Below are 19,929 nucleotides of genomic sequence, written 5' to 3'. Positions count from 1 at the left end.
AGTCTGGCTTAGAGACTCCTGCTTGAGTGGCAGAACTTTTCCATTAGGAACTGCCAGAAGCAGGATCCACCCGTGAGGACTTAAAATGGGCTGGAACCACCTGCCTGCGCTGCTCTTTGCTCCCTAGCAGTCACCAGCCCCCTTCACATCCTACCTTGCTCTTTCCCCCCTTGCTGGAGAGCTGCATCTCTGCTTCTTCAGAAATGCAGCTATAACTTCTACCCTGAGCTGCGCATCATCCACCCACACTCCTTCCCACACTGAAAACCAAGTGACCAGTAGGTGAAAGACACCCATCATTGCTGTTTACTAATTCAACAGCCTCCAAGATGTCTGTAGCAATGCAGGGCCCCTGCCTGGTGACATTTACAGTCCTAAGTTACTCTGTGATCAGTACAAGCTTCTGGAAGAGAGATGTCCTGTCAGAGACCCTCTGCAGCAGGATTCACTGTTTTGAGAACTGCTGCAGGGAAAGCAGCACATTTTCAGAGCCGATACAGGCCTAGTCCATCCACATGAGGTGACCAGGGGTTAAATGCACCAAGCTGCTGGGCTGGGCAACAGGAGTGATGGGTCTACTCCCACCAGAGCATTCTGTGCAGCAACCACGATGCTATGAACAAGTCCCATCTTCTGCTCTGCTGTGTCTCTCCTTGCCTTGCGTGTTGTCAGGAGGCAGAGAACCTCCATGTTCCAGGTACGCTGTGTCTGGCACTGCCAGCCCTGTCCTGAAGGCTGTGCTACAATGACATCTTCTGCAGCAACACAGAATTGCCTTTGCTGCCCATGACCTCAGGCCTTCCCTCCCACTGACCCAAATTACGTCTCTGGACAATGCTGTAAGTCTGTGGAGGCAACTCTGTGTCTGTGAGGCACAGACACTCTCAAAGCAGCCTGCATGGGGGAGGTCAGAGGAAAGTTTACTATCGTGGGACAGAGGGAACTCCGTTATAGGGTCAATGAATTGTTGGTCCTGGTCCCCATTCAGATCTATGCGCAGCACCCCTCCTGTGCAGAGGCGTTTTGATTGTTGCTGCTGCCCCGAAACTCATTCTGGGGCCTGGGTGGAGGTGGGGGTCACTCCCCTGGGGCTAAGAAAGGCACATTCTAGGATGGTCCCTTCACACCACCCATCTGGATCCTTCTGCAGCTTCCACAGCCACAACCACAGCTGGAGTGCATCTCTACCCAGGCCACCACACAGCACCCCAGAGCCAGGCGGGCTCTGCAGCCATCCATCAGACATGTGGGTTAAGCCCCCATGCAGATGCACAAGAACCCTGCACTGTACCCAGGAAGGGTGACCCAGTCACACTCAAGTGAGTCTCTGCCTGGGCCCCTGGCCTCCCTGCACCCTTGCTCCAGCCAGTGGTCACATCTCCACGACACAGTTGGGCGAATTTGTTCGGATGGCGTCAGCAATCACCTTGGCTCCTGACTGGCCAATTCGGTTCCCCTGCAGACTGGAGAGGAAAATGGATGGACATGTATACACAGCTCAGCAAACTCCCCGCCCCTGCAAGCCCTGACCAGAGCCTACAACTGCAGAACCAGCAGTGCACTCTTTACAGGCACCAGGACCCAGTGGGAGCCCAGGAGAATGCTCTGCTCCCACCTCCCTGTCACTGCCACCTGCTCTGCTCCTGCCCCTGATCCCTCTCTCCCACTGCCAGGTCACTGCAACTCCCCACCCTGCTGCCTCAACCCGGCCTTCCCACCCAGGGCTCTAATGACTATATGGCTTCAAAGGCTCCAAGGGCACCAATACTGCTGCCAAGCACTGAACTGGAGGTGGAGAAGGGAGACATACATTTTCCCCAGCCCACATCAGCTCCTCCAGTCCATTTCCCAACTCCAGGCCAGACAGCCTTCTCTTAATCACTCTAAGTCTGCAGCCCAGGCAGGCTTGGTCATCCCATGCAGTCCAGGTGCCCTTCAGTTCATCTACTATCTTTTGCTAGCATGCTGCAGTGTCTCTGCTCCAAATTTCGGGCCACTGCTATGATAATGTACTGGATTGTTGGTGGTTGAAGCAGCCTGGAGAGGCCCTGGGAACTGGCCATGTGCACAACCTGCTGCCGAGCCAAGATATCAGTGGGGCCCTTGTCCTACAGGCTGCTGCCCTGGCAGGGAGTTCTCAGAAAGCTGATCTCCTGCCCCACAGGCTGCTGCTGCCTCAGAGGTGCTCTTAACATACAAGCCACCCCAGAGAGGAAGGTTCCTCCCCCAAAATCTGGCTGCTCTGCTAGGCTGAAACAATGTCGGGCCTGAATAAGACTTTCCAGGCAGGCCACCTCCTCTGGTAAATGCCAAGTGCCCGTTTAGGAAGCCCAGTTCCTCTTTTCTCCCACCCTGCCCTAGCTAGTGCCAGGGCCAGACTGAGTGCCATCAGCACCTGACCACAATTCCAAGGCAAGTATGGGAGCTGACCTGAACCCCAAACAGACTGGAACTTACTGGCTGCTGAAGTCCAAAGCTCAGCATCTCCCTCAGACCAGAGTCAATAGTGCCAAGCTCCTGGCAACAAGGTGGGAGACAAGGTAGGAGCAGGAGGAGCTGAGGGGTAGTGCAGCACAGACTGATGGGTCTTACAAAGGGTGTTTGGCTTTTGGGAGGGTTCCGAGTGCTTGAGACCAATATTCATTGTGTTTGTTTGGCAGAGCTTTGGGGCACCAGCTGGGATCAGGAGCTCAAATGTCCTAGAGATGTTGGAGCATCCCAGTGTACGGAGGCAGCTTAGGCCTGTTATACTGTTAGGGCTGAGTGAAAGAGTATCACTCCCAGGTGACATGTCACACTGCTCATAGTGGGGCCCTAGAGGTTGAGTACCAAGAGCAGGTGAGGACATACTCATCCCCCATGACCACTGCTCACATCTCTACCTCCCAGCTTCCCTACCAGCCAGCTGGCCCCTCCGCTATCACTTACTTGACATAAGTCAGCCCGTGGTTCCCTTTCAGTGCTGTGGCAATGCAGATAGCTCCATCCATGCCTAAAGCATTCTCTTGCAGGCTGGAGGAAGAGGAGGCAAAGAATGGTTAGAAAGCAACACCTGGGACTCATGAGACTCCCCTCCCAGGGTAGCCTTGGTAATAAACGCTGTGCAAGTCTGTGTGTGTTTGTGTGATTGTGCATGTGCATGAGTGTGATCCTATGTATGTGAGCATGTGTATGTGTGATTATGCATATCAGTGGCTACATGGGAGCATAAGCATGTTGTTGGGATGTGATGGTGAGAATGTGTGTGTGTGTTGGTGTGAGTGCTGCTCCATATATGTGTACCACAAGAGACTGACAGACTTTAATACAACGCCTGGCCTCTGGCTTATGACCTAGACTGGGAATTGCATCCTGACAAACTAGGAATCTTTTTATTTCCTCAAAAAACACTTGGGCCAAGCCAATGGTTCCTCACAAAACACCTGGATCAAGCCAAAAAACACCTGGGCTTACTTTGAAGTCATCAGATGCAGCATCTGCTGCCCCACTCCTTCTGCAGATTTGTCAATGAATGTGGATTTTCTCCTTCAGACCTGGCTTCCTCTCTCACTGAACTGTGTCACCCTCCTAATATGCGGTTAGTCTCAGTGATCTCACAATCCAGTGACAGTAACATCACAGTTGTTCTCTTGTGATAGATTGTCCCTTCATTAACAGTCATGGCAGAGGAAGCCAGCAAGAGAGGAGAAAGTCACTGCTCAGTTACAGGAGCAAAATACATCTGGAAACATTTTGGGGATTGGGGACTGGACTCATGATCAGTTTTACACACCAATGTAAATTGCACCAGACTTTAGAGTATACAGATGGTGAAGTTTTACTCCTCATTTTCCTAGGATAATTTGACACCAGATTTGAATGTGGTTCATGACTGTCAGGCTCTATGTTGGAGGCCTCTTACTTTTTTACATGAATATAAATACCAATTTACACCTGCATATATATGACATGCCCTTGGTGTGTGATTGTAAAGAGCAGTGGTCCTAGCTAAACCTGCCTGACACTTCCCAAAGTAAAACTTTTTTCTGAATTTGCTTCTAACTTTTACCTTCTTTGACCATTTGGAATGAAATTTCCATCCATCTGAAGTTTTCTCTCTCTCTCTCTCTCTCTCTCTCTCTTTTTTTGAGAGAGTTTCAGCACCCTCAGAAAAGATCTGGGGAAAGTCAGGGAAAGTTCTATATACTGAATAAGGCAGAGGTCCCATGGAAAAAAAATCTATGTGGTAATATTAAGATGACATCATTATGCAGATGAACAAGAAAGCCAAAATGCGACACATTAAAGTCACAGTCATTTACATTGGCTTTGTAAATTTGTGGGATGTGGGATGGACAGGTGGCCACTTATTCTCTCTGCACTGGCTTGATCACTGCACACTACCCTGAAAGCAGGGGAGTCAGCAATAGAGTTCATGTTGGGGAAATGGCTACCCTGGGATAAATGCAGACTCATGACACTAAAAACCAGTGCAATTGATGCTAATGTAGTTCTACTTGTTTTTCCCTAGGATTAGTTGACACTGGATTCTGGTAGGTTACCACAGTCTAAACTCTGCATTGTGTGTCCCCTGTAGCTCCACTGAGAAAAAGACAAATGTGTAAATGTGTTGAGTATCCTGACCAAGGCTGCCCGGGCAACTTGAATTCTGCCACTTCCTGCATTCTGTGTGCTTGACTTTGCCCCTTTAACAACCTTCTGCTCAAGTGGAGTTCACAATGCAATAGTCCTTGGGAGTCTGCCCCAACGTAGTCACTACCTACTTCAAAATGCGGAGGCTGCGGTTTACTTTCAATGCGTTGGCCATCGCTTTGGCTCCAGGCACACCAATAGAGTTTCCTCGCAAGCTGCATTGGACACCGGGAAAGAAAGAAGGGAGATTAGGATCTGTAGCTCCAAATGGCAGAGAGCTAACATGTGGATCCCAAATCACTGAAGAAGAGAGATTAAGGAGCAGTGGGATAAGGAGGCCTGTGTCAGTCAGACCAAGGCTTAGATATGCCAGAGGAGGTTTCTGCCTTAAAAGTTCCTGCCCTGCCTTAAGCCTGAAACTATCAGAGGATGGAAAGAAGACAGAGCTGATGGATTGAGACCCTTGGAGACAGCCCAGGAGAAACAGGCCACAGACTGAAGGAGGCAGGCAGCTACAGAATACTTACTCTAATGTTGTGAGACTCCTGTTAGCCAGTAAGGCCTCGGCCAGGGCTGTGGCCCCACTCACTCCAATCGAAGCCACCTGCAGACTGCAAGAGAACGTGGAGTCATCAGTTCAGTTCAAGCCAAGTCATTCTCAGTGGCTCCTGCCAGACAGGCAGTGAGCTGAGGAGACAAGAGCCTGGAGAAGCTCCTCTTCTAATGCACTTTCACAGCAGCCTGAGGAGCAGTATCTTGCAGAGGGTCCTGGGGTATCTCTGAGTGGAATAGACAGTGGCACTTCCTCCAGGGATGAGCATTAACATACAGGCCCTGCATAGTCACTCTATAGCGAACAGAAAGGATGGCTGGACTCCAACATGGGAAGGAACCACAGCTGCTGCAAGCTAATGGATTCTTCTCCTGCTCTGTGTGCCTGAGTGCAGCTGACTCACTGCTGAGGCAATTGGCCCTCAGCAGGACCCTGCACTGAATCAGAGTGTGGTAGTTAACTGAAAATGTCCCTTAGTGCAAAGCGACTTATTTCCAATGACCAAACTGCCTAGAGGAGCTCTGGCCTCCATGCAGTACCAGGCTGGGCAGACTATTACCAAGTGCATAGCACCCGGGCAGTCACAGCTAAGGACAGAAATGAGGCTTTACGCTCCCACATACTTGGGCCTCACTCGGGCTATGAAAACCCAGCACACAGGTCTCCCAGAACTTCTCATTAGCTTTCCTGAACCATTCACAGTCCCATAGCGCATCTCCCATTTCCCTCCCAGTCCCCACAGCCACTTCTCCCCTCTCCCTCTAGTACACTGACTATTGTCACTTTTGTGCTTTCTTGAGCAGAAGGGTCAAGCAGAGTCCCCCAGGAGGGTCACACCAATGTCCCTCTACAAGCTGGTCTCCCCAGACAGCACACCAGCCTTCCTCTGGTCCTACAAGCCCCACAGCCACTAGCTGATCTGACAACTCTCACAAGTGTTCGTTGTGCACCCACCTAACTACCAAATCCTCCAGAAGTCCAAATATTGGAATAATTTGTGGGTCCCATGGAGTAAAGCAGCAGTTCCCAATCTGTGGTACGGGTACTACTAGTGGTATGCACACAACCTGTTAGTGGTACGCAATAAGTGTTTTATTATAATTATTTTATATGACAAAAATTTGATGGTGGTACTTAAGGTTGAACTGAACAATTTTCTGGTGGTACTTAAGGTTGTATCATTTTAAATTGGTGGTGCGCAATCTGTCAGAGTTTGGGAACCACTGGAATAAAGAGATCTGGGTGCCTGAGGTATCTCAGCCCCAGCAGGGCAAGCAGGGCCAGCAACCTCACTTCTGTGCGCCAGTATAAAGATCACATGCACAACATATTTCTGCCTGTACTCTTCACATGCAGCATGGGCACTTACTAGAGCGCTGTAAGGGTTGTGTTCACCTTCAGAGCAGTGGCAAGGGCAATCATTCCTTCATCTCCAATTGCATTTTCCTGCAGGCTGAAACAAAGAGGTATCAGCTCATGCTATATATGGCCTTACCACCCTGAAACACACGCAAGGGAAAGAGGCTCTGTCAGGAGACTGAAGAGCAGTGCCTGATCCTACATCCAGCATGACACAATGAGCAGTGGCTTAAGATACGTCTATGCCATGCTGGATAATATCAGACAGCAGTGCCATGAAACAGGCCTCTCCCACTCACCCCTGCACCACATGTTAAAAAGATGTCATGTCCTTGCCATGCACCCCAGCCTGCCTTTGGGAAAGTGGCACTGGGCACACACAGTTTAGATGCGCTGGCAGCTAAGTGATGTTTGTACATGGGAACAAGGGGCAAGGTGGGTTCCCACAGTGCTGTTCCTGGGAACTGCTAAGCACAGTGCAGACATGCCCATACCATCTAACTACCTTGACTGCCACAGCACAGCTGTGGAGAATAGTATTCTCACATTGTGAGAATACTATTAGGACTATAAATGCACATCACACAGGTCTCCATCCCCGATGGACAGTGAACAGGACTCCAGAGCCTATGAAATGTGGGTCCTGCGTAGCAAGCGCTGCAAGGGCAGAAGGCAGCACAGTCCATCGCGGGAGGTGCTAACAGCAGGATCCCCATCTCCCAGCCTGAGTACAGTGGAACCTTCCAGCTGCTAAAATGACCCAGTTCCAGAGTGGTTAGTTCCACAGCAAGGTGCCATCTGTTCCTCTTGCCTCCTGTCACCTACAGTGAGGGAGCATATGCCAAGCCAAAGTACAGAACAGTCCCAAGGGCCAGCAAAGGGAGCACTCCAGGATCCTGACTACATGCGTCAGCAAGAGCTACATGGCTTAAGGCAGCAATGGTCCAGCTGTGGTCTGTGCTGCAAACCCCTTTTTCATGCTTTCTTGAGTGCAACGGCTGCAGGTGGGGACAAACCAATGTCATGCTACAACCATGAAGGGGTTTGCAAAGGAAGGGGCTGGAGACCCACTAGCTTGTGGAGGTGGCAACTGCTTTACCCTAGCCAGTAACAAAAAAATAGGGACATGCTCCTCTACTGAACAGAGCCCCTTGCAGTGGGGTGATGCACAAACCCCCCAGAGGAAAACTCCCTCACTAGCTGCTGGAGTCCATAGGAGAGGGATGGTCATTCACTTGCCCCCTCCCCTCTTGACCTCTTCTTTCCCCAACCCACTGTTCAACCCAAGCAGCTGGACACTCCCCTGCCAGGCAATCAGTAAGCCAAGGAAGACACACGTTGGCACTGAGGGAGGCAGTGGGCATGTGTTTCAGGACCTGCAGACCATAGGGCACCAGGGAAGTGTGGAGGGAGAAGGCTGGTCCTGCCTGCTCCACCACCACTACCTCCAAACTCTGCTCAAGTACACAAGAGGACTCCTGTGCAAGACACCCCCCAGAGAGCCCTTGGGTTCAGAAGGAGCCTGAGACACAGATGACTTTTGCTGAAGCCAGCACTTACTCTAGGCTAGTCAAGCTTCTGTTGGACTGGAGGGCTTGAGCCAATGCTCTGGCAGCCTTTGCCTGGATGAAATTCCACTGCAAGCTGTAAGAAAAGAAGCAGACATGAAGGCATGGGGATGTAGGAGAGAAGAGACCTCCTGCTGTGACCCAGCTCCTGCTATTTTGAGGCTTTACATCATGTAATTCTGTTCCCTTGGTGTTAATGCAAAGTGAATTCTTTCCCCCATGGGACAAGGGTACGTGTTCCAGAGGGAGACAACAGGCATATGGGGATGCATCTCAGCCAGGTAGTGCAAACAGATTTAAACATAGGAAACTGCATTCTGCCAAAAGACATCCCTTCTGCCCTTCTCACTAACTCTGGGATTCTCCTGTGCCACCATCCCAGAACTGCGGTGTAACATTCATAGGTACCATGAAGCATCCAAGGTGGCAGCATGATGGTAGCAGGTGATGTTCATTCTGAAAAGCATTTCCTCTCAGGCTTGTGAACACTGCTGTCACTAGCCAGAGGGTCAGGATTGACAAGCAATTACTAAAAGAGAAGGAAAATCATGGCCTATATGTCTATTTAGCTTTTAAAAGTAATAGGCATGAAGGACTGGTAAAAGTTGCCAGTCAGAGCATGCCAGGGAGTGAGTCTCTTGTTCAGCCACAGGAGGGCTGGCAGTCCAGCTGCCCTGCTTGCAAGCCTAGGCTCACAGCTGGAGAACAGGCTTGAGTGAGAGGAGTTCAGGGCACACCCAAGCAGGATTTGGCATGCTGAACCCACCATCAACAGGGACAGAGATTCCTGGGCTACAAGCCCCTGTCCACAAACCAGATTCACACATGCCACTGAAAAGCCGTCACTCTCACTCCCTGTGCGCCTGGCCTGGATCTGAGCTACACCCTAGAGACAGACTCTGCACAGCTCTCCATGAAACTGGAATTCTGCCTGCAAAGCTGGAAACACTGCCCCTTTCCCCTTAAAAGGGGAACAATCCCTGGCAGGGATTGTTCATTTACTTTGTGGACACAGCAAGGAATTAAAAACCAGGAGATGAACATTAATCAAGGTCAAGGTGGAACTCACTGCAGTGATGTCAGAGCCTTGTTCTCTTTCATTGCCTGTGCAATGGCCTTGACTCCTTCGTCATGCAACAGATTTGCTGCTAAGCTAGAGGCAAAGTACAGAGAAATGAGCGTTAAAACACACAGTGATCCACTACACCAGCTGCAGAGCAAGAGCAGAGGCGAGCACGTGGGAGAGGAAAGAGACAGCAAGATGAAACTAAATGGCAGAGAACTGCACACAGATCCAAGGGCCTGCTCAGTGCTTTACAATATGACATACACTTGTCCTGTGGACCTCCCTTCAAACAGCTCCAGGGTTCAAAAATGGAACAAAGTGTTTACATGAGCATCTGTGTTGACACACATTGAACTAACTCAAGGGCTCGTCCCCTTGCTTCAGGGCACCTTCTAGTCACTGGCCGGGATCAGGAATATGCCTCACTCCATGGCAAGGCATCGTTTAGTGCTTTATGTGACATTATGAATTCAGGGCACTCCAAGTCATCACATGGTTAAACCAAGCACATGTTACCTTGGTGCCGAATCACTAAGCCCTCAGGCTGGAACACACCCCATGGAAACACCAGGGGCTTGAGCTGCCAGAACTGTTGTAGCACCTCTTGGATGGAAGCCGCCTCAGAGAGCTCATGCCCACTGCAGTGCCCTAGAGCAGTGTCTCTAGCCCCCATGTCAGCTGGATCCCCCCTGACCTCTTTTCTTGTGTTTAGACCTGCACACCCCTCCAGGACTGTTCACAGATGCGGCCTCAGTCACCATAAACTAATGAAGGCCCTGGAGATCTCCAAGGATATGGTGCTGTGAGGGGGAGCTCTCATGCCCCTGGCTCCTCCCTAACAAGCTACAACCATTCAAAAGCACAGCCAGGCAGAGCTGAGCTGAATGAGCTTCCACAGGCAGGATGGGAGGTGTAATGATGCTGTTCTGGGGTCTGTCCTCTTCCCTGTAAGTGGATAAAGTGACCCTCACATACTGGAATGGAAACAGCCCACCCAAGAGCTCATCTCAGCTGTCTCAGGCACACTGCAGCCATCACAGGATTGCTCCTGGTACATATTCCCTTTGCTCAAGTGAGTGTTTCCTGCACTCTCCTCCCCATCCCACACTGGCAAAGAGGCTTCCCTGATACTCCACCTCTATGCTCCCCATTGCTCCCAGAGATGCAGGTGTTTGAGCTACATCCCAAAAGCCAGGGCCCTTCCCTCCTGCCTAGAGACAGCTCTTGTAGGGAAGCTGCCCTTGGCACTGGGGGGCTCTCCTGCCTAAACCCTCCTGAAGCAGCTGTGGGAGATGATTCCCAGGACTCATCCTTCAAAGTAAGGGTCTTACTCCAGGTTCCTCAGGGTGCAGTTGGTCCGCAGGGCACTGGCTATCTCCGGTGCTCCCTCTTTGCTGATGGAATTCTCCCGGAGACTAGAAAAAAAAACAGGTCACAGGGGATGTTTCCTTCCAGGGGAAGGACTAGGAGGGCACAATCCACACTCATTTCCAGACCCATCCTGTCCTTCAGGGCAAACAGGACTAACCAGCTGACTGGAACTGGCTCTTGGGGCAGCATGGGGGATTAATGCCAGAGGGGCTGGTGGCATGAGAGCAAAGGGAGTGCTCAGAGGGGAGCAGCTGCTGAGGTCACAGAGGTGTTTCTACATTTCTTCTTCATTCACCCTGCTAAGTCATGCCCCAACACCCCCCACCCCTGCCTATTCCTGGCCCAGGACCTTTGCTCTTTGTAGGGGCAAAAATGCCCCTAGAATAAGCTTGGCTGGTAAGGCAGAAGCACAGTGCATGTTGGGATCATCAGCCCTAATATCCTTAGGGTCCATGGCAAGGCAGTGCCCACCCTATGTCTGGCTGCTCCCCATGTCAGGAGAATCATCTGCAGGTAGATCCCAATCCCACTCTGGGAATGAAACAAACACAGTGTTCTTGAAAATACTACAATGCCACTGTTTTATCCTACTCATTGGGTGCAGCTGCAAATGAGGAGTCCGGTTTGGCATTCCCTGTTCAGTCAAAGGCTATTTTTGTTTCCTTTTCTATGCCTAGTAACATAATTGGAGGGAGGGGGGAACACCAACACTGGGCACCAATTTAAAGGAATGGTGGCCCCTGGGAAGCCCTGGCAGCGGCAGTCAGGGAAGGGACAAGGAACCAACCTCAGCCCCAGGTGCAACCAGGCAGGATGGGCAGAGCTAGTCCCAGCCATGGTGAAGCAGGTTCTGCAGACCCAGACCCAGCTGAGTGGCTGTCTGGTAAGACCCTACAACACTTGCTCCCTTTTGTTGCCCTCTCCCCCCCCTCAGGTGTTGGAACAAATCCCCTTCTCCTGCCCATATCCCTTCCCGGGGTGCAAAGAAAAAACCCCCAATATTTATGCCTCTGCTTACACTCCTGCTCATTGCTTTAGGGTCTCTGCTGTGGGCAGAGACTGTTCCAACCAGGCCTGGATCTCTACTCTGTCTCCATGGCTGAGTAGTGTAGTGATGGGACAGGCAGAGAGGAGATTTCAAACTGTTCTGCTTTTTAACCCAGCATGCAAGGTACGGGTGACGACAGCATGGTCAGAGCTGCTGTCTCTCCTGAAAGGGGAGCAGCTGGGGTGAATGGGGCATGACCAGGGCCCAGGCTGGAGAAATACATTCTGCATCTGGAAAAGCAGATGTAGGAGACACTCAGAAGTATGATGCCCTGCTGCCTCGAGCTGCAGCTATCTCAGCGTTCTGCACAGATGCCTGCCCACAGCACACTTCCGCCTTTCAAAGGCACCTGGGAACCTGTAGCAGTTTACAGTATTCTGTATTACAACATTTGGTATGTAGCCTATTGTTTGTGGGCTGAGTTACCTGGAATTAGCCAGGGAATGCTCTCAGAGATGCTGGCAGACAGCATATATATAAGTTCTCACTGTTTGTTTTGGTCTTAACCCCTCAGTTCCGTTGCACTTTGTTTTTATTCCTGCCGTTTAAAATTGAATGACCATTAGGAACTTAGCAAGGGCCTTTGTAGACTGTTGATGAAATCACCCTTCTTCTGTTAGATATCCACTTCAGAACAAATGGTAAGCTTCTGGCACTTGCAATCTACTTGGAGAGGGTCTGCAGAACTTTAACCATTGTGGAGCAGCTCCTTGAAGACCTGAATATTCTTTCTACAGCAATAACCAAGCAATTCATTTCAATGAACAATCTTAAGGATTAGTGTCTGATCTGTGCAGGAGCATATGCTATCAGACCAACCTAAAAGGGCCTTTTCTCTATAGAGGGGAAGATGTAATGTCATGAGTTAGCTATAACACCACAGCAGGAACATGAACATGCCTAGTTTCACCCTGTCAAGCTGTATTTCATTAATGTAATAATTAAAAAATGTCAGTTTACCTAAAACACGTATTTATTTGCTGTCCCCAGCACTACAGGAGTTTTACAGAATTTGGAAACTTAGTCAAAGGCTTTTTTCTTGTAATTCTGAAACATCATCCTTTTTTTTTTTTTTTTGGAGGGAACTTATTGCTGGACTGGTGCCCTCCACTTCTCCAAAGAACAAGAGCAATGCAAATTTCCTTCCTATTCTGTGACATCACTGTACCACATCTCTGGACCAGCACTCAAATATATTCATGCTTTGGCCTCTCAGTTGAAACAAGGGGGTCAGCACGAAATATATTGATGGTGTCTGGCTAGTATGAAATGGACTAAGACATGCCAAATTCATTTTGCTGAACAGTCATCAGGTGTTTCAGGGTGTATCTACACTGCTACTTAGTCTTGCCTCCAAACCTGCCATGTAGCCTGAAAAGCATCATGACAAACCTACTAGCTCAGCCTATTCCACCTCCAGAGTTCTCCTGGGCATTGGGGCCCCTTGTCCGAGCTTACCCCCTGCCATCCCTGAGCTTGTTAAACATTCACTCAGGCACTGAAATGTGAGCACAACTGGCTCTTCTATGCTGCACTTCCTGTCTCTCCTGCCCATAATTACAACCAAGCACAGAAAGGGAGATAAGCAATGACCATGATTCCTAGAAAGGCTCTGTTTGAACTTCCTGTTCTAAGAATCAGTTTGCCCACAGTTTCTCTCTCCTGGTTTATTATATGCTGCCGTAGAAAAGTAATATAGACTGGGAGGGGCAGCTTCATGTGGTATGGGGTAGCTGAGGATGGGCCTTCAACTTGCCCCAAAATAGAAGCATAGACATCTCCCTCGGATCCTGCCTGTAAGCTGACTCTTTTGCATTGGACCCAGTGACCTACTGCTGGCAATTTCTAATTCTAGTCACCCAATTTTGCAGCTGCAGATTGTGCATGTTTGAAGCTTTTATTTATTTTTTTGTTTGTTTGTTTGTTTGTTTTGCATTCACCTTCTTTGTGCTGTAATGATTGGGCTGCTGGGAACATGAGTGTAGAAGCACAGCCAGGCTGATGCACTTCCCAAGGGAAAAATAAAAGATGTTAGAGGAGAAGCACAACTATATAAAGAACCCAGGAAGCTGCTCCCGTGCCCAGGACACCCGCTGCAACCAGTGCAGAAACTTGAGGGCAGCCATCCAGGTAATGAAGGGGCTGAGCCCAGTGATGTGATTCAGGTCCTATTACCACATTGCAGCTCCGGGCAGAAGGCCAGATTGCTGCCTAATGTATTCATTAGAAAGAAAATCAGATCCTTGGTAGGGGAGTGGAAAGAAGAGGTATGAGAGGGGGAATCAGGACTTACTTCAAGCTGATGAGACCTTGGTTAGAGCAGAGAGCTCCCGTCAGCGCAGTGACCCCAGTGTTACTGATGGAATTGCTTTGGAGACTAACACACAAGCAGAGGAAACAAAGAGTTACAACAGGAATGGCAGGGTGGGAGACCACCTCAGTGCACCATTAGATGGGCCTGAAGGGTCTGTGTTTAGGAGGGGACTCACTGCTAGTGACAGGACAAGTCTATTGGAAATCTTGGAGGGGTGGGAGGGCCCACCAACTGAATAGCCAACCCCTTCCACTGGGCAAAGGCCACAGAGCCAGAAAGCAATGAAGCCTGTGGGACCCAGGCTGGTAAAGCAGGAATGGGTTATGGGTTCACAAGGGAGCCAGGGGGGCACACTGATCAGAGACAAACCACTGGGTTTTGTTAACCACACTCCAAGGGCAACACAGGCAACAGCAAGGCTTGCTCTACCTTTTGGCCCAGCTCCCATGCCCTGTCCTGATCAGGAGGGCCAGAGCTCAGTCTGTAGATCCTTTCAGTTCTTGCCTCTTCTGTGGAGGTGACCCACAAGGGTCAATGTGATGTAGATACCTGCCCAGGACTCTGCCCAGGACCCTAACTCATTTCACATACATCACTAAACCATCTACCCAGGAATTACCCTGGGCAGGACTGCAACTGGGAACATGTAGGCTCCCAGTGCCATTACTTAGTTCCCAGGATTGCTAACCATCAATAGCATATGTTGTTGTTTGATCTTCCTGATGCCATTCTCTTTGAAAGCCACCAACCTTGTATGACAGAGAGGTCCCCTAGAAAAGCCTCCACAACAAAGTGGGGGTGGAGAATGCTGCTGTGTGACAGGCATGAAAGCACCATACCCAGCACAGTCCTGTTCAGGCCTGCAGTTCTTCAACAGGGACTAAATCCAAAGGCTCCTTGGCCTCTTCCTCTCAATGTTCTCTACTGCTTCCAGGGATTTGGGTCAGCAGAAGAGACAACAAGAAGAGAAGTGGCAATCCCTAAAATATCCTTCATTCCAGCAAGCTGCTCTTTGGAGAACTGAGTGGAGCATCCTTGTAACACCCACCTAACAGCGAAGGGCAGTGGGTGTAATGCTCATTAGCAGAGACTTACTTGAGGGTTGTAAGACTGCGATTCACTTTCAGAGCTTCAGCCAAGGCAACTGATCCGGTGTCTCCCACGCAGTTGCTGGAGAGTCTAACGCACAATAAAGGAGGATCAGCCATTACACATCAGCAGCTGCTACATTACAATCTGAGCCCCAGCCAGAGGCATGGGATGCCTTTCCCTCCCTGAAAAACACCATTGTCCCTGCACCGTGAGATAGCTCTGTTTGCCTGATACGACTACATCTTACAGCAGGGAAAAGTGGTTGTTCCCAAGGCTGACCCAACACTGGTCAACCATATCCAAGTAAGTGAGAGGGGTTGCTGTGGCTTATGCTGCAGCAATTACCCAAACCTATTTATATCCTTTTCTGCTTGCTCCAATCTGAGCCTGGATAAAGTGGAGAGAGCTATCCTGGATTAAGACTTATGCTTAAGAAGCAGCAAAGAACAAAGTGCTAATAGGAAGCAGACATGTCAAGGGAAAAGATACAGGCGTATATACAATGCAAGCCAGAATCCACTTTAGAATAGGGGTGGACAAAATAGAGTACTCTGCAGAAGGATTTTGTCTGTCCTCTGGCAGGTCCCTCAGGCCTGCCCCCGAGTGCACATTGGGGCTGGAGTGGAGGAGACTGGACTCACTTCCTGGCAGCCCTGGTGGCTCCTTCTGGCTGCCACTGGCACCAAACCTGGTTCTGCTGCCTGGGCACCCCAGCCCATTCGCCCTGCACCCACAGGGTGCATAGCCTGAGGGCTGGGATGGGGCCGCAGGAAAGCAGGGAGCAGTGTTTGAGAGCAGGATGGGTAAGCAAGGCTGAGATTACAGGGTGGTGACAGTGAGGGGCCAGGGACAGGGCCGAGGCAGAGCCATGATTCCTGCAATGGACATGGGTTCCATGGGCAGGGGCATGCAGGGAGTGGATTGCAGCTCTGTCCTGGGCCCCAGCCCCATGCTGTCACCGCCCCAAGATCCTGGACCTGGCCCCATCCCATTTGCCTGCCTGCACAGGTCCCAGCCAGTCTGCATGAAGAACCTGGGATCACCGGGCAGTGACAACGTAGGGCCAGGGGCCAGGGCAGAGCTGCAATCTGCTCCATGCACACCCCTGCCCATAGAACCAGTAAATGCATGAGTGCGTGTGTGTGGGCAGTAAATCATGGCTCTGCCCTGGGCCCCACAATGTCACTGCCCCGCAATCCCAACCCCAGACACAAGGCGGAGTGCAGAACAGAGTCATTTAGAGAGTTTTGGTGAGTTGTTGCATGGGGGAGGGTGGGGGGTGCTGAGCCGGCCCATGACCACCCACCAAAACTCCATATGTGGCCCATGGGTCCAAATAATTGTCCACCCCTGGTTTAGAATAACAGAACCCCATGTGTTCTTAGGAAGTAGCCAGGTTAGCTCAAAGAAGCAATTGCCGATTCAGAAATCTCAGTGCCTGCTGTAGAGTAATAGCACATCTGGAATCATCAACCCTACCTGCCCAGGTGGGGATTTTCACCTCATCTTGAGGTAATGTTTTTCCTCTGCAAGCACTTGCACATTTGCTTGGGTACCTCAGGGCCCCTTCTTGTTTATTTAGACCGTGACTTGCTGTGAGCTGGGCATGCCAGAGAGGTTGTCATGAGCCAATGCACTTCTGGAACGGTAGGCGTGGTAGAGACCTCAAGGGTCACCTGGTCCAACCCTTGCTCAAAAGCAGGAACTGAGGAATGCTGGTCCTAAGTGCTTCCTGTCCAGCACCTATCCATTTCCTCCAATGAAGGAGATTCCACAGTTTCTCTGGGCAGCCTGTTGCCCTGCCCTGCTCTTCTAACAGAACGAATGCTTGCCTGATGATGTCTAATCTAAATCTACTCTGCTGCAGTTTAAATCCATTATTTCACATATCTGTTGCAAGGGAGAAAAGTTGCTTTCCCTCTTATTTATGACAGAATTTCATAGATTTCATAGATTTCATATACATTGGGGATGAAAGGGACTTTGGAAGATCATTGAGTCCAGCCCTCTGCCCCAGGGACAGGAAGTCAGCAGGGATCATAGGATCCCAGCAAGATAAACATCCAAATGTCTATTAAAGGCGTTTAAAGTAGGTGCTTGAACCACCTCTGGCGGCAGTCTATTCCAAACCTTGAGGGCTTGGAGAGTAAAGAAGGTCTTCCTTGTGTCCAGGCTGAAACAGTCTTGGAGGAGTTTGTGACCATTCCACCTTGTCATCCCTTGGGGCGCTCTGGTGAACAGATGTTCCCCCAGATCTTGATGAGCACCCCTGATAAACTTAGAGGTGGCCATCAGATCACCCCTGAGCCTGCGCTCTTCCAGGCTAAAAAGCCCCATAGCTCTCAGCCTGTCATCGTATGGTCTGTTTTCCTGACCTCTGATCAGGCGCGTGGCTCTCCTCTGCACCCTCTCAAGCTTCTCCACATCCTTTTTGAATTGTGGAGCCCAAAACTGGATGTAGTACTCCAGCTGTGGCTTCACCAAGGCCAAGTACAATGGGAGAATGACGTCCTGGCATTTGCTTAAGAAGCACCTGTGGATGCAAGCCAGCGTTTTGCTCGCTTTACTAGCCACAGCATCACATTGAAGGCTTATGTTCATCTTGTGGTCAATCATGACCCCCAAGTCCCTTTCATCTGTAGTGCTAACCAGTGTAGCACTGCTGAGCCTATTAGCATGCAGCAGGTTTTTCCTCCCAAGGTGGAGAAACTTGCATTTCTCGGTGTTAAACACCATTAGGTTCTCATCAGCCCATTTCCTGAGCCTGTCAGGGTCTGCCTGGATCACACTTCTGTCCTCAGGCATGGATGCTTTACCCCAGAGTTTCATGTCATCAGCAAACTTGGCCAGTCTGCTCCTGACACCAATGTCTACATCATTGATGAAGATGTTAAATAGAATAGGCCCTAGGACAGAGCGTTGGGGGACCCCACTGGTCATAGTGCACCATGACGATTGACTTCCGTCCACCATCACCCTCTGGGTCCTACCGTGGAGCCAGTCTCTCACTGGGGTTGTAGAGAGGCAGCAGCACGGCGCCAGACTTCCATGCGTAGACCCTAAAATGGTGCAGAGTCATTTGGAAGAACTGGATGCCTTTAAGTCGGCAGGCCCGGATGAGCTCCATCCGAGGGTACTGAAGGCACTGGCCGACATCATTGCAGAGCCACTGGCAGAAATATTTGAAAGCTCGTGGCGCACGGGCCAAGTCCCGGAGGACTGGAAAAGGGCCAACGTGGTCCCCATTTTCAAAAAGGGGAGGAAGGAGGACCCGGGCAACTACAGACCTGTCAGTCTCACCTCTATCCTTGGCAAAGTCTTTGAAAAAATTATCCAGGCTCACATTTGGGAGAGCCCGGCAGGACAAATTATGCTGAGGGGAAACCAGCACGGGTTCGTGGCAGGCAGATCGTGCCTGACCAATCTAGTCTCTTTTTATGACCAGGTTACGAAACGCCTGGACACAGGAGGAGGGGTGGATGTCATATACTTAGACTTCAGGAAGGCCTTCGATACGGTATCCCACCCCATACTGGTGAACAAGTTAAGAGGCTGTGACTTGGATGACTACACAGTCCGGTGGGTGGCGAATTGGCTGGAGGGTCGCACCCAGAGAGTCATGGTGGATGGGTCGGTTTCGACCTGGAAGGGTGTGGGCAGTGGGGTCCCGCAGGGCTCGGTCCTCGGACCGATAATCTTTAATGTCTTCATCAGTGACTTGGATGAGGGAGTGAAATGTACTCTGTCCAAGTTTGCAGATGACACAAAGCTATGGGGAGATGTGGACACGCCGGAGGGCAGGGAACAGCTGCAAGCAGACCTGGACAGGTTGGACAAGTGGGCAGAAAACAACAGGATGCAGTTCAACAAGGAGAAATGCAAAGTGCTGCACCTAGGGAGGAACAATGTCCAGCACACCTACAGCCTAGGGAATGACCTGCTGGGTGGCACAGAGGTGGAAAGGGATCTTGGAGTCCTAGTGGACTCCAAGATGAACATGAGTCGGCAGTGTGACGAAGCCATCAAAAAAGCCAATGGCACTTTATCGTGCATCAGCAGATGCATGACGAACAGGTCCAAGGAGGTGATACTTCCCCTCTATCGGGCGCTGGTCAGACCGCAGTTGGAGTACTGCGTGCAATTCTGGGCTCCACACTTCAAGAGGGATGTGGATAACCTGGAGAGGGTCCAGAGAAGGGCCACTCATATGGTTAAGGGCCTGCAGACCAAGCCCTACGAGGAGAGACTAGAGAAACTGGACCTTTTCAGCCTCCGCAAGAGAAGGTTGAGAGGCGACCTTGTGGCTGCCTATCAGTTCATCACGGGGGCACAGAAGGGAATTGGTGAGTATTTATTCACCAAGGTGCCCCTGGGGGTTACAAGAAATAATGGCCACAAGCTAGCAGAGAGCAGATTTAGATTGGACATTAGGAAGAATTTCTTCACAGTTCGAGTGGCCAGGGTCTGGAACGGGCTCCCAAGGGAGGTGGTGCTCTCTCGTACCCTGGGGGTCTTCAAGAGGAGGTTAGATGAGTATCTAGCTGGGGTCATCTAGACCCAGCACTCTTTCCTGCTTATGCAGGGGGTTGGACTCGATGATCTATTGAGGTCCCTTCTGACCCTAACATCTATGAATCTATGAATTCCCCAGCCAGCGGATTGTGGTGAGGCCGAGGCCGCAATTTGCCAGGTTTGGCAAGAGGTGATCATAGGATACCAGATCGAAGGCTTTTTTTAAGTCAAGATATATGACATCAATCTCTTCCCCCTTGTCCAGGTGATGGGTCACCTGGTCATAAAAGGAAATGAGATTGGTCAAGCAAGACCTACCCGCAACAAACCCATGCTGGCTATCCCTCAGGATGTTGCCGTCAGCCAGTCTGTTAAGGATGGCCTCTTTGATAATCTTTTCCAAGACCTTGCCCA

The 19,929-nt window shown here is 50.5% G+C and overlaps 1 protein-coding gene across 1 annotated transcript in view; it reads right to left on the bottom strand.

Moving 5' to 3' along the window:
* Positions 1 to 283: 283 nt before the first annotated feature.
* The window catches only part of NLRC3 (NLR family CARD domain containing 3), a 53,069-nt gene continuing 33,423 nt past the window's right edge, over positions 284 to 19,929 (bottom strand). Inside the window, exons 10-19 of the mRNA XM_059716377.1 lie at positions 15,007 to 15,090; positions 13,891 to 13,974; positions 10,510 to 10,593; positions 9,182 to 9,265; positions 8,105 to 8,188; positions 6,555 to 6,638; positions 5,160 to 5,243; positions 4,764 to 4,847; positions 2,929 to 3,012; positions 284 to 1,463 (exon numbers count right to left, since the gene is read on the bottom strand). Of these exons, the coding sequence (XP_059572360.1) occupies positions 1,373 to 1,463; positions 2,929 to 3,012; positions 4,764 to 4,847; positions 5,160 to 5,243; positions 6,555 to 6,638; positions 8,105 to 8,188; positions 9,182 to 9,265; positions 10,510 to 10,593; positions 13,891 to 13,974; positions 15,007 to 15,090 (847 nt within the window). The 3' untranslated portion in view covers positions 284 to 1,372. The remainder of the gene's footprint in view (positions 1,464 to 2,928; positions 3,013 to 4,763; positions 4,848 to 5,159; positions 5,244 to 6,554; positions 6,639 to 8,104; positions 8,189 to 9,181; positions 9,266 to 10,509; positions 10,594 to 13,890; positions 13,975 to 15,006; positions 15,091 to 19,929) is intronic.

The sequence above is a fragment of the Alligator mississippiensis genome, chromosome 13 (assembly GCF_030867095.1).
Source record: "Alligator mississippiensis isolate rAllMis1 chromosome 13, rAllMis1, whole genome shotgun sequence".
Lineage (NCBI taxonomy): Eukaryota > Metazoa > Chordata > Crocodylia > Alligatoridae > Alligator > Alligator mississippiensis.
The sequence above is the reverse complement of the archived record's forward strand: the minus strand, read 5'-3'. Positions and strand labels throughout refer to the sequence as shown.